Raw genomic sequence first — 13,013 nt, forward strand, 5'->3', positions numbered from 1 at the left:
AAGTTAATGTCTATATTTTTGCATAAGTTTCTAACAACTTTAAACAAAAACAATGATTTGGAATTAAACTAATTGAATACTATTAAAATTAATATTGAGTATATCAAATCAATCATAGAAATTTTTTAATCTCAAAGTAATATTATTGTTTATACTATTAAAAAGTTAGTAATATTACTGTTAAAATAAAAACGAGATTAATGAGATGTTGATTTTAGGTAACAATGATTTGGAATTAAATAAATAGAATATTATTAAAATTAATATTTAGTATATCAAATTAATCATAGAAATTTTTTAATCAAAATAAGATTATTGTTTATATTGTTAAAAAATTACTAATATTATTATCACTATTAAAAACAAAAGTAATGATATGATTTATTTTAGGGTTGTTGAAAAAATAAAAAAATAAAAAAATACATTTTTTTACCAAAACTGAATGCGTCTCTTCAAGAGACATATTCAACTTTTATTATTATTATTATTATTATTCATATGAATGTATCTCTTCAAGAGACGCATTCGTAATTTTTTTTTTTTTAATGAATGCATCTCTTTAAGAGACTCATTCAAGGTCATTCAAGACGGTATATATATATATATTCCCTTGACACATTCAGATAAAGACAAAAAAAAACCACCCATTCTCCCTAATAATTTCAAAACTCCTACTTAATTAAAATAGAAAACAACCCTACAAATCTAATTAACCCAGATTTTTCCTATTATCCTATTATTATTATTATCATTTTGATATATTATTATTATTTTTCAAGAAAACATAGATCATTGGGCAAACAAAAGAACTCTCAGGGCTCAAAGTTGAGAGAACCTCTTATTAATCCCATTATTTGTTCATTAGAATAAACAATTTTAAACTTGACGGCGTCCGGGAGGAGTTCTCTTGTTGGAGACTGCAATTCCAGTTTTCAGACGATCAGCTCCCGCGGTTCAAGCTTTCCCCCTTCTGTCCCGACTTCGAATTCCAAATTTCAGATTCTGATCCAATTCCTCCGAGTAGATTCATGATTACAAATTGATCGACGATGAATCGGAAATTCTGCAACTGCGCTTTCTGTGAGAATTCAAATCAAGCTTCCTTTTGCACCGGTTGCGTGAATCACAGGTATGAGGTTCTTTAAGACTCTAATTAACTTCCCTGTTTGGTTCGAGGAGACGACCTTTTTGGTTTCATTTTTCCGGCAGATTGAACGACTACAACTCTACGTTAAAATCATTGAGAGCTCGCCGAGATATGTTGTATTCGAGGTTGAGTGACGTGCTTGTGGCAAAGGTTTGGTGATGTTCATGCTTGATTGTCGCTCTATTTAATTTTCTCCTCGATTGAGGTTTAACTGTCGTGAATATTTCTGTCTGATATTCTTATACCAAATTACCGGCGAAAGAACCTTGGTGGATTTTGGTTGCTAGAAATTGATGACGAGATGGCCGATGCTGCTGTTTTTCGATAATTCTTTTGTTATTTCACCTACTCTTACAAAGCATTCAAATCTTATGAATTTTCTTAGGCTTCGTGTTGTTCCATTCCATTACTGCTGGTCCTGTGTTATTATATAGTGAATAGTATTATTTATCCATGCAATGTACTTGTGGAGCAAAGTGCCTTGCTTGAGAAATTTTAATTCAGACTGTTGCTTCTCAGGGGAAGGCAGACGATCAATTAAACTGGAGAGTGACTCGGAATGAGAAACTTACGAGGTTAAGGGAGAAACTCCGACGCAGTAGAGAGCAACTCAAACAAGGTTTCTGAACCTCCAAAAGAACTTCTGAGAGCAACTTAGTCCCTTAGATATTTGCTAAGTTATGTTATGTGCAAGTGCTTATGAAATCTGAAAATTTATTCTATGCCATCAGGAAAGGCAGAGATTGAGATGACATCCTTTGATCTCCAATTGAAATATGCGATGCTTGAATCAGCCCGTTCAGTGGTACTCCATTTATTTATTTTGAATTTATACTAATTATATTACCTTTTCTCCCATCTATTAAACATCCCATGAGCATGGTTGTTTCTGGATTTTTTATTGCAGTTGGAAAAACAACGAGTCGAACAACTGGAGAAGGCATATCCTGATCTTATTAGCACCAAGAATCTGGGACTTGTATAAACTATATTCCCCTTTTAATATGGACATTATTTTCCAGCCCGTCTTTTAATGGCCGCATCTTTCTAATATATTTTTGCATAAATATACTTGTGTATATGTACCATTTTTTGTCTGCACGAACTATTTAGGCTAAAAAATAGGGGCATGTTTGAACATGTATAAATGTAGACCTACATGTCAAATGACCTTGTTAAACTATACTTGGTCGATGCCTGATAGAATTATGGTTCCCCACCACCACCACACACACCCACAGCCACACATCAAACTATGCTTTTGTATTGAAGATTTTTATCATTTTTTTTTTTGAAATTTTTTAGTTGGACCTCTTTCAAATTTGACTTTATGCCTAAAGTAAAAATGTTTTATGGAGACAGATGGCAATCACCTCTGAACGCCTTCACAAACAATCTGTGGTTATAAAACAAATATGCAAATTGTTTCCACAACGTCGGGTAAGCTCTTATCAGTATGTATGTTTCACTTCCTGAGTGCTTAGTACATGCTACTCACTGCTGTTGGTTTTCTAATGAATCACTTTTTTCCATAGACAACTCGATCATATGTTGCACGAAAATGTAATTGGATGTATTCTCCCACCGTTATGCTTTAATATTCTCTTATTTCAATATGAAAAGAACTATTTTGAAGCTATTACAGAAACTATCAGGTCTTCTTTTCTTTTCTTTTTGTCTTGGAAGTTTAGCCTATGGTCTAATATGAGCCTTATAGAGTTAAAGCTGCTAGTACACTTTTCCTTGAATTAATGCAGTGCTTTACAGGAAAAACTGCAATTCAAAAGCTTTGTATAACCACGAATTAAAATTTTCTGCTTGCATATGGAATAATAGTCTCCTATCTCCCTTTGATGCATACTTATTGCTAGAAATGTTGTCAGTTTAAGCCAAGGCCTAGACCTTTTAATTTTGATTTAAAAAAAAAAAAAAAAAATCTATTTATTACTAAAATTTTAAAAGGGATAAACTTTTTTTGCAGTAGTATTAATATACACGTCAAACTGAAGAATTTGTAATCTTTTTCAAGTTTCTCAGTCCATTAGTTAAAAAAAAGGATGTTTCATTAGGACAAGAGTAGTTTTTTGTTTGCTGACGAATGCTTTCCCAAATATGTCTACATTCAAAATATGATCATAGGTTTTAGTTCATGGAGAGAAAAAAGTGGGACCCGGTGAACCATTTGATCAAATCTGTAATGTGAGCTTACCAAGAAGACTGGATCCCCATTCTGTTGAACCGTATGAGCTTTCAGCTTCTCTAGGGTAACTTCTTCTCTATATAAACTATGATGGTTGTGTTTTTTAATGTTTGTGGTTTTATCTGTACTATACAACACATTTTTAATATGATTATGATGCCTTGAATTCATTTTTGTTCTTCCCATTGGCTATGCTGTCTCATCTTCTGAACTCCTTGCTTGAGTGCTTCTTCCTGCATTTAATTATAATAGGAAGTTTTCTCATTTAATTGAAGTCTCCTTGATTTAACTGGCAGATATATGGTGCAACTTCTAAATCTTGTTGTTCAATATTTGGCTGCACCTGCACTTCACAACTCGGGTTTTGCAGTATGTACACTTTTCTAAATTTCTATCTCTATGATGGATCAGTCAAAATATTTGACAAAAAAGAAAAAAGTTGTTGCTTATCGAAGTCACTGAAAATTATTTTATAACATTTTTGTTTTCTAATCATGGGATGGTTAAAGTTGGGAATATTTATTGATAATCTTGATGATGGTTTAACTGAACATAGGGAGTTGTTGAAAGTATAACTGATAATAATGGCTACAAAACTCCACTTTATGTGCCTGAAGGTGTAAGGGGCTTAGTAAATTTACATTATATAAGATGAAAGGATTTCATTTCTATGTCATTAAAATTTAACAATAATTTTTTGGTTTTCATTCTTAGTTATTATTTGTGACACGTCTCCTTTTATTTATTCACCTATGCACAATATTGTAGGGCTCTTGTTCACGTATATGGCAAAGGGGTTCATATTGGGACACATGTCCATCTTCTCAAAGGTAAGTTGATTGAATTTGCAACCTGCATTCCTAAGTCTTATTTGTTGACTTTTGGACTGAAAGTGATGGATTTTGCAGCGATGAGTATCCAGTTTTTATACCACGTCAAAGTTATTGTTCAACAAGTGGGGAAAATTCATGGTCTGATAAAAGCTCTAGTAACTTTGGTGTTGCTTCGTTGGAATCAGAGAAGAAACCACATTTAAGTTTACTTGAAAGTAGAAGCTTCAATTACTCCTCCGCTTCTCCACATTCTATAGAATCGCACAAGGATTTGCAGAAAGGGATTGCCCTCCTAAAGAAAAGTGTAGCGTGTGTCACCGCATATGGCTATAACTCCCTTTCTTTAGACATTCCGTCTGAAGCTTCCACTTTTGAAGCATTTGCTAAATTATTGGCTACTCTCTCTTCATCAAAGGAAGTGCGTTCTGTTTTTAACCTCAAAATGGCTTCTTCCAGGTATTTCCATCCATTTTTCACTTTTAAGGTTTTCTCTGACATTTGAACTTGCTTCACTATGTTTTGTTTTTCATACAAGAAATGGAAAATTGATGTCATGTTAGACAATTATTTTTAGTCATACGGCTTACCCATCTGATACACTTGGTTATATCTTCTGCACTCAAGGTCCCCGAAGCACGTTCAGAAACTGAATAAATCTGCATGGAATGCGAATTCCGTCTCATGCAGCATGCTGTTCGAGAGTGCACATTCACAAATAATGGTATGAACTTGCAACTTGGCGTTGATTTAGTATGTTACTTGCATCAATAAGTTATTAGGTTTTCCCCCTATCATCTGTTACTAAAGGATTTGGTGATTTTAAATAAATGAAAACAACTATAACTGTCTCCTTACCTTTTGGGGTCATTTGTTTCGTGGGAATCTAAGATTCTTATGAAGTGGACATCTGGATCACCACGTTTATTTTGCGGTAATGTAAGATGTCCAGACATCTGAAGATTCTCGTGGGCATCTTAGGATGCCCTTACAAAGGGCATCTCAAGAGTTTTGGATGCCCTCCTAAAACATGAGTTTTCTGGATTCCCGAGTTGAGGGCATCCTCTTTTTACTTTTTCTAACCCGCCCTTTTTTTTTCTTCATATCTATATAAATATCACTCTTCCTTATTTTCATTTTATAATTAAAATAAATACTGTCAATTATGTATTTCACTCTCTTGGTTATATTGCAGTTGTTTTTATTTTTCTTTTAGAAAGATATTCAAATTTAAATTAATACTAATTTTATTAAAAAATCTTGAATAGATATATATATTATTTTGTTGATAAAAATAACAAATAAAATTATAAAATTATATTAATTTAAAAAGAAATTCAAATTAATAAAAAACAAATATGTTATATAAGGTTAAATTATATTCAGTTATTTATAAATTAATGAACAGTCGTAAGGACATTCTTGGAACATTATGTAAATTTAAGACATTCCTAAGTAGAAATCCTACCAAACATACACATAGTTATCAAAGTATCCCCAAATATCTTAAGTATTTCTACAAAACAAATATGGTTATCTAAAAATGTCGGACATCTATAATTTTGAGCATCTATAATTTCAGACAACTAAAGATTTCAGTTATCTACATTTCCAAAAAAACAAACGGCCCTTAAAGTTAACCTTTATTTGGATTGTATTCTTTGAAGTTTGTTAGTTATCGTCACAAACAATAAATCAATCATGTTAAATGGTTCTGTAGCTTCATTAAATCAACTGGAGATGCATGCGAATTTCTCCTTTGTTATTTCTTCTATATCGTTTGTTCATCTTCTTTGTTACTTTTTCTCATCTTCCTTGATTATTTCATTTTCCTCTTCCCTTATTATTTTCCTAAATGTAAAATCGATGAAAAAACCCAATATATACAAAATAGAGAGAATGAACAATTGCGAGAGTACTGTCTGCATATCTGCATTAAGCACTCGGTTTTGTTAATTCATTTTTTGCATCTGAATGCAGAAAACCAATTATGAGAGTAACCTTCCAAGTTCGGCTTCGAGTTATCTTTATGCCACTGAATTCTCTGATGCTGGAAAGAATGATTCCACCATTGAAGGATGGGACCTTGTAGAACATCCAACTTTTCCACCTCCACCTTCCCAAGCTGAAGACATCGAGCATTGGACTCGAGCAATGTTCATTGATGCCACCAAACAGTAATTTAATGGGTACTGAACTAACACTTTTTTTTCTAATTTTAGTTTTATTTTTTAAGCTGCCACCAATTGTGGTGCTATTGCATCTCATTTAAATAAAAAACACCTAATATAACTTATCTCAAGCTGTTTGTTTTCTTCATGGGCATGCTTCAAAATTTCCTGATCCAATGCTGTTTCTACTTTGTAGATTATGTTTTGAAAAATGCAAATCTACATATATAAACACAAGAAAGATTTATAGAGCAATTATAAATTTCTGGGTTTTGAAGATTAATTGGCATATATGTGCGCATCTAAAGTGTCTTGCTTTTAGTATCCTTGCAGTTCTACGTGGATACAAAAGAAAAATAATTAGGTGTGATGCATCATGGGCAACATTTATCTATGTGCATTCCACCAAATTGTCCAATCATACTTCGTCATGTGACAAATTCTTCATATATATATATATTTTCTTTGGTGTGAGTGATGAGAGGGGAATGCATAAAAATGGGTGCATCCTGATGTACTAAAGTATTACCCGATATAAAATATGCTGTTTATGACCATTGCACTTTTGCAGTTAGATATTATCAGGGTGGTATTCGTATTTCTGTGAAATTGTTCAGTGTGTTTTGCAACAACCTGAACAAAAACTCACAAGGAAAAAGTATCAAAAGAGACGAAATATAGTGCGTTAGCTCCAAGCTCTCGCTCATTTAACCCCTTTGTTTTATAAGTTCTTTAACTCTTTATAGTCATTGTAATATAATCATTTTTAGATTCTGAATGCATATTTCCCTGTTCTCCGGTTTTAATAACATTTGGTATCACATTAGATATATATGAAGATAGCACAAGAAAGAGAAGAACTTGGAACGACTCAAAGCACGACCAGCTTTTGTCCTGTAAATATGGAGACTTCAAAAGGTGTACATCTCTGAACATATTTAGGTTTAGAATAACTTTTATTATTCCATCATCTTATCTGGATTTATTTAGATTTAGGATAACTTATAGTTATTCCATCATCTTAGCCAATATTATTATTCTTGGATTTTCTTTTTTCTATTTCTTTTAATGGGTGTACATAGAGCAGTTGGTTTGTGGGGGATGTTTTTCAAATGTATATACAAATTGGCCTTTGAAATTAGCTCATTCCCTTTGATATCATGGTTGTTTTAGTTTGAAACACCCCTCCACTCCACAAAGTTGATTTCACTGAACACGAACACTAAGAATTTGTTTAGGATTTAGACTCCGTTGGGTAACTATTTTATTTTAATTTTTTATTTTTGAAAAATAAGTTTATTTCCTCTATTTTTTTTTACCATGATTTGTATCTTTCTTGAGTACAAGAATTGAATTCTTAACAATTCAAAAAACAAAAAATAAGATTTTAAAAACTTTTTTTTTTTTTAATTTTTAAATTTTGGCTTGATTTAAAATTATTGGTAAAATGTAGAATACCAATAAAAAAATTTAGAAGTGAAAAGAGTGCTTATGGTTTTAATTTTCGAAAACAAAAAACTAAATGGTTACCAAATGTAAACTTGGGTATCGTTTGGTAACCATTTCATTTTTTGTTATTGGTTTTTTAAAATTAAACTTATTTTCTCTTCATTTCTTACAAAGTTTTATTTAAAAAATGTGAAAATCATAATTGAAAAATTGGGAGAAAACCAAAACTGTCAACAATCGAGTCCTATTATATTTTTGAAGTTTGTAAAATTTTGTGGATGTAGAACTGTTTTAGTAGTTCTTTTTAAATTGAACGAAGGAACTTTCATATAAAACATCAGCATACAAACGCTATGACACTAGATAGCGATTGCTTTGTTTAGGTCAAATTGGCTCAGCCATGTCTTGAGAGCTTTTAGTCTCCAAAACTTACAATTGGAAGCAGTCTCATTAGTAGTTTTGAAAGATGATTAATTAGAAAGTGCTTTCACAGTTAGCATATTTCTTGATCACTGTTTTACTTCTTTCTCTTCTTTGGTGGGGGAAGGGTTTCTTCATCGTCGTCTCCTTCAAAGTGGTCTTCCTCTGCATCTTCTTCGTCTATGTCTTCGTCATCTTCATTATTATCTTCGTTATTATCTTCATTGTTCTCATCACTCCCACCATCATCATTATCTTCTTCGTCATCACCACCCTCACCACTGTTTTCAATTCCACCGTCGCCATTATCATTGCTAGCACCATCCCCTCCATTAGCACCATCTTTAGTTGGAGCATTTTTACCTTCTTCTTCTTCTCCGTTTTCAAGCACATCTTGATCTTCTCCAAGTTCGTTATCACTGTCATTATTCTCATTTTCATTTTCTTCTCCATCAATCGGCTTTGTCGTCTGACATTGCCTAGATTTGGATTTCCTCTTCTCCTCAGATGCATCGATGACATCCATCTTATTCGAATCCAGGAACTGGATGAAAAATCAATTTGAATCGTGCCACGAAGATATACTCCAACGAGTTAAACCAAATTCAAGAAAGAGCTACTAGACTATCACCAAAAAGGAACCAAAAAAGTAGAACCAGGATGATAAGAAAGAATAAAGAAATAAACGTAACTTTAAAAAGCGATGGGATTCAATTCTTCGTGGCCCCAACACGGCTGGACAAAAGGGTGAACATAATTGGCTAGGGAAGGCAGTGTTGATCCATGATTTATAGATATGGAAATAATTAGGTGCATCACAAATTGCACCTATCTTTAAACATCTTATCAAATTGTTTGATTCAATAATTTTTTAAAAAATATATTTTTTAATTCATTTTGTGTGTGATAAAAGTAGGATATATAGAGATGAGTGTCTTTTGGGATGCACTTAATTTCTAAGTATTGCTCTTATTATAGATAAAACAAAATTGTAGTATATCATTTGTCACTAATATCAATATTGTTCGATAAAATTAACGTGTATGTAAGGGTTAAAGTGCGTATCATTCTTGTGATACATTGACCACAAATATTCTAAATGTTATTGTATTAGGTTTATAAGTTTAAGATAATGTTTAGAATATTTGGTTAGGTTGTTCATAAGACTTTTGGATCCATCTGTATACTGTTCTACTATTAGCTTTATACATGCATACATTTTTTCTTTATAAGAAACGATTTTATTGAATAAAGGAAATATCCAAGAATATAAAAAGGGAGACTCTTACGAAGGTATGAAAAGATGATATGCTTCCAATTTGCAATAAGAAAAGAGAGGCTACGGCTCTTGATGGCCTGAATATCTCTATATACAATTATTTCTTGACTTTATAGATCTAAGTATTTAAATTCTAAAAGCTATCTTTGTACTCAATTTTTTCTTTTAGAAAAATACATCTAAAATTTATGCCATTCAAGAACCACCAAAAAATAAGTTACATTTTTTGTTTATTTTCGTGTTTTTTTGTGTGTTCCTCTTGTTTTTTCCCCTTAAATTTACAAAAAAAAAATAAATAATAGTTTTTTTTTAGTATAAAAGTTTCACTAGTTCAATTCTTGGTCTATATATAAATAGGCAAGTGAAAAAAAGTAAAATAAATAATTCTATTCATAATACTTAAGAAAATTTTAAGTTTTCAATTTTGTTCTTTTTTTCTTTTTTGAAAAAATTAACTTCATCCTTTATATCTTGCTCTTTTTTCAATCAAATCTCTACTATCTTTGTAAGTTAAAGTTCACTGACAAAGTGATGATGTCATATTACATCATTTAATTTGGTTTAAAATACTTTATATTTTAACTTGATTAAATATTCATTATCAACTTGGAATTACTGGCCTTGAGGGTTTGAACATATGGAGTTTAAAAAGACTTGGACTTAAACTAATTGAGTAATATTCAAGTTAACATTCATCTCAAGTATTACTATAGAAAATATAATCATTAAAAATATTACAATACTGACAAATAACAATGATATCAAAATGATTTTTAAATTTACACATCTATCTTTTTTGTTTTTTCAACTTTTGGTAAGGACATTTGAATAAATCAACAAGACAAGAGAATTATTGAATATTTTAAACAGCAAAAAGAACAATCGAAAACGGACACAAATTGAAGGAGAATTGTATATTTGGCCAAATGTAAAATGTACATCTTTCTAAAAAATTTCACATTTAGAATGCAAAAAAACGTTTTGAAAAGAGATTTAAAAAATGGAAAAAGAAAATAAAAGGTCTAAATATCAGAGGACAACAAACCTCGGGAATCTCATCTTTCATGAGACGACGGGGTCGAAGAAACTAAAGTAAATAAAGACAAAATATGATTTATACTTTTCCAGTGGTAAGTTCCATATATATATATATATATGTTTGAAGTAGTGGTAAGTTCCATTTAAATCTCTAATCATTTGCATTTATATTATTTAAATGAGGTTTAAATTTCAGAGTTGTGGTTGAGAATTTAAAAACAGAAATTTAAAAATAAGAATTCAATGAAAATGAAATTGTGTTTCATGTTTTCATATATATGTTTGGTAACAGATTCACAAATTCTATTCTAATTTTAAAAATTGTTTAAAATGTGTTTAATACTATATATTTATAAATCATAAGACTAATTGTAGATATTCACCACTATTTAGTTGACGTTAAACTATTATTAATTCATTTATAAATATAATTTATGTTAAAAATATATAACTATTATTTTGTAATATTATATAATTAATAATACATTACATAATACATAATATATATTTTTTTAAATGAATTGAGTTTATAACATCACATATTGTATTTCTAAATATGTTTAACTTTATTTAATATAATTATGCATTCTAAATTTTAAAATTCAAATTTTGGACACAATGAAAATATAAAAATGTTATTTATAGAATTTGAATTGTTTGAATCATAGAATTCGAAAACAATTTTCAGAAACAGAATTTAAGATGTCTGTCAAACACATATTTGTCGAACTGAATCTAAAAACATAAAACGATTCTCGACCAAACAGACCTTTAATTTCCACGTTTTTATAATTCTCTCCTTTTTTTACTTTAATTTTAAAAAAGTTCAAGAAGACTTTTAGGTTTACAAATAATGTTTTCTTAGTATAACGACTTGGGTGGAAGATTAAACCTCTGACAACCTCTAAAGATGAAAATCACGTCAATACGACAACGCTAAGTTCATTTTGGCTTAGGCTTGTGGATATTAGTTTATTCACTTTTTTATGGTGATTATTATGCTCGGAATATTTTCTTTTTATTTGTCAAAAAGAATCCTAACTCAACTAATATAAAGTTTGTACTATGGATCTCAAAGTTACATGTTGCATTTTTCCACTTTTGCATATTGTAATATATATATATATATAAACACTTCAAAATTTTTGTCTAAAATAAAATAAATTTGAAAGTTTGAAAACTAAAACAGACCTTTTAAATAAACTCGAAAGTAATAACAGATGTCTTTCGTATTGTAATAACGATTCAAAAAGTAAAAAACACGACGAATAATTCTGATTTAAAATCACTTTCGTTTTCAAACCTTTTCAAAAAAATAAATTTTAAAAAGTTCACAAAAAAAATAGAAGAAAATAAATAATCGAAAACAGAATCAACATACCAAACACGATCATTAGCGAAGTTTAAAGAAGAAAAGAGCGGTAACTTCACCTGAGACGAAACAAGCAACTCGGCCAAGGCCACGAAGCCAAGCAGCGTCGCCGAAATGCATCGGGCGCACCTTAGCAGCAAACGCTGATGAACAGATGAAGTTTCGGTCTCCATTGTTGTACGGTCCAAAGAATCTTCAAACAAATAGAACGCAAAAACAACAAACTCAGTTAGATCTACTCGCAATCCAGTCCAAACAACCGCGAGATCGTAAAAGAAAACAGTTAAACTCGTAAAACAAAGAAACAAGAAGTAAAATAAAACCTAGAATCATCATCTCTTCCAGATCTGAAAACCTAATCAGTAAGACATAGAAAACGAAGAAGAAGAAGAAAATAGAAAGAACGTACGGTAGTTAAGCGCTACCTGTGAAGTGCAGCAACAAAAAGCTAAGCTCAGACGAGAAGTTTTGAGGAAAACCTGAAAGAAAACGAGAGAGAAAAACAGCGGGAAAGGGAAAGAAAATGAGGGAAAGAAGTGAAAAAGAAAAAGAATCAAAAAGAAAAGGAAAGCGGAGAATCAAAATGTAGTGTAAAAACAACAGAGAGAGAGAAACGAAGAGAGCGTGAGGGAGGTTTGAATTTGTGACGTGTATGATTCAGGGCCGTCGGATTTGATTGGGTTCGAGAGAGCGAGAAGATGATGGAGATCGAAGGAATCTGAGATTTTTTTTGTTTTTTTTAAAAAATTATTATTATTATTATTATTATTATTAATGGTGGGAATAGAATTAGAATAAAAATAGAGTATCAATTCCTAAGGTATCATACGTCCCTTTTTAAGACCTTTATTTTTCTTTATAAAGAAGAGATTCTTTTTATCGTTTCATATCCTCATAAATCTCACTTTTATGCATAAATAATGTAGCACCTCAATTTTGAGTGAGAAAATCCTCGGATTATATATTACATTTTTATACGATAAATTATGTGAATTTCGTTGAAAATGTCGATCAAAATCTATCATTCGGAGTAGAACAAACATACATGCATAGTTTATATAATAGAGAATCATAAGATGATCTTATCTGACTTAACTAATGGATGCA

At 30.9% G+C, this 13,013-nt stretch overlaps 2 protein-coding genes across 4 annotated transcripts; one reads left to right on the plus strand and one right to left on the minus strand.

Moving 5' to 3' along the window:
- The first annotated feature begins 737 nt into the window (after positions 1-737).
- Positions 738-7,489, plus strand: LOC120076698 (DNA-directed RNA polymerase II protein). 2 transcript variants are annotated; one of them, XM_039030597.2, is made up of 13 exons: positions 738-1,129; positions 1,210-1,297; positions 1,667-1,766; positions 1,879-1,952; positions 2,055-2,126; positions 2,510-2,587; positions 3,287-3,411; positions 3,644-3,716; positions 4,116-4,177; positions 4,256-4,636; positions 4,805-4,901; positions 6,158-6,366; positions 7,176-7,489. In XM_039030597.2, exons 1-12 carry the CDS (start codon positions 1,050-1,052, stop codon positions 6,356-6,358), a joined length of 1,431 nt encoding a protein of 476 aa, XP_038886525.1. In that variant the 5' UTR covers positions 738-1,049; the 3' UTR covers positions 6,359-6,366; positions 7,176-7,489. The 2 variants fall into 2 exon arrangements, with proteins under 2 accessions (XP_038886525.1, XP_090168896.1); XM_090312770.1 differs by lacking the exon at positions 1,210-1,297 and having other exon boundaries at positions 787-1,129.
- Positions 7,490-8,098: 609 nt separating this feature from the next.
- On the minus strand, positions 8,099-12,716 carry LOC120075845 (uncharacterized). 2 transcript variants are annotated; one of them, XM_039029548.2, is made up of 3 exons: positions 12,332-12,716; positions 11,966-12,099; positions 8,099-8,761 (listed from the first exon to the last, which is right to left on the minus strand). In XM_039029548.2, exons 2-3 carry the CDS (start codon positions 12,077-12,079, stop codon positions 8,315-8,317), a joined length of 561 nt encoding a protein of 186 aa, XP_038885476.1. In that variant the 5' UTR covers positions 12,080-12,099; positions 12,332-12,716; the 3' UTR covers positions 8,099-8,314. The 2 variants fall into 2 exon arrangements, with proteins under 2 accessions (XP_038885476.1, XP_038885477.1); XM_039029549.2 differs by having other exon boundaries at positions 12,316-12,574.
- Between the last annotated feature and the right edge of the window lie 297 nt (positions 12,717-13,013).

This window comes from Benincasa hispida, chromosome 4 (assembly GCF_027475165.1).
Source record: "Benincasa hispida cultivar pf3 chromosome 4, pf3_genome.v1.1, whole genome shotgun sequence".
In the NCBI taxonomy this organism is placed as follows: Eukaryota; Viridiplantae; Streptophyta; class Magnoliopsida; order Cucurbitales; family Cucurbitaceae; genus Benincasa; species Benincasa hispida.

Bases quoted from the DNA above. Each gene is read 5' to 3' on its own strand.
- LOC120076698 (XM_039030597.2), top strand. From the start codon at position 1,050: ATGAATCGGAAATTCTGCAACTGCGCTTTCTGTGAGAATTCAAATCAA. The intron at 2,588-3,286 runs GTAAGCTCTTAT...ATATGATCATAG, and splicing joins AATTGTTTCCACAACGTCGG to GTTTTAGTTCATGGAGAGAA. The intron at 4,637-4,804 runs GTATTTCCATCC...TCTGCACTCAAG, and splicing joins CTCAAAATGGCTTCTTCCAG to GTCCCCGAAGCACGTTCAGA.
- LOC120075845 (XM_039029548.2), bottom strand. From the start codon at position 12,079: ATGGAGACCGAAACTTCATCTGTTCATCAGCGTTTGCTGCTAAGGTGC. The intron at 8,762-11,965 runs GTGAAGTTACCG...TTTTTCATCCAG, and splicing joins AGTTGCTTGTTTCGTCTCAG to TTCCTGGATTCGAATAAGAT.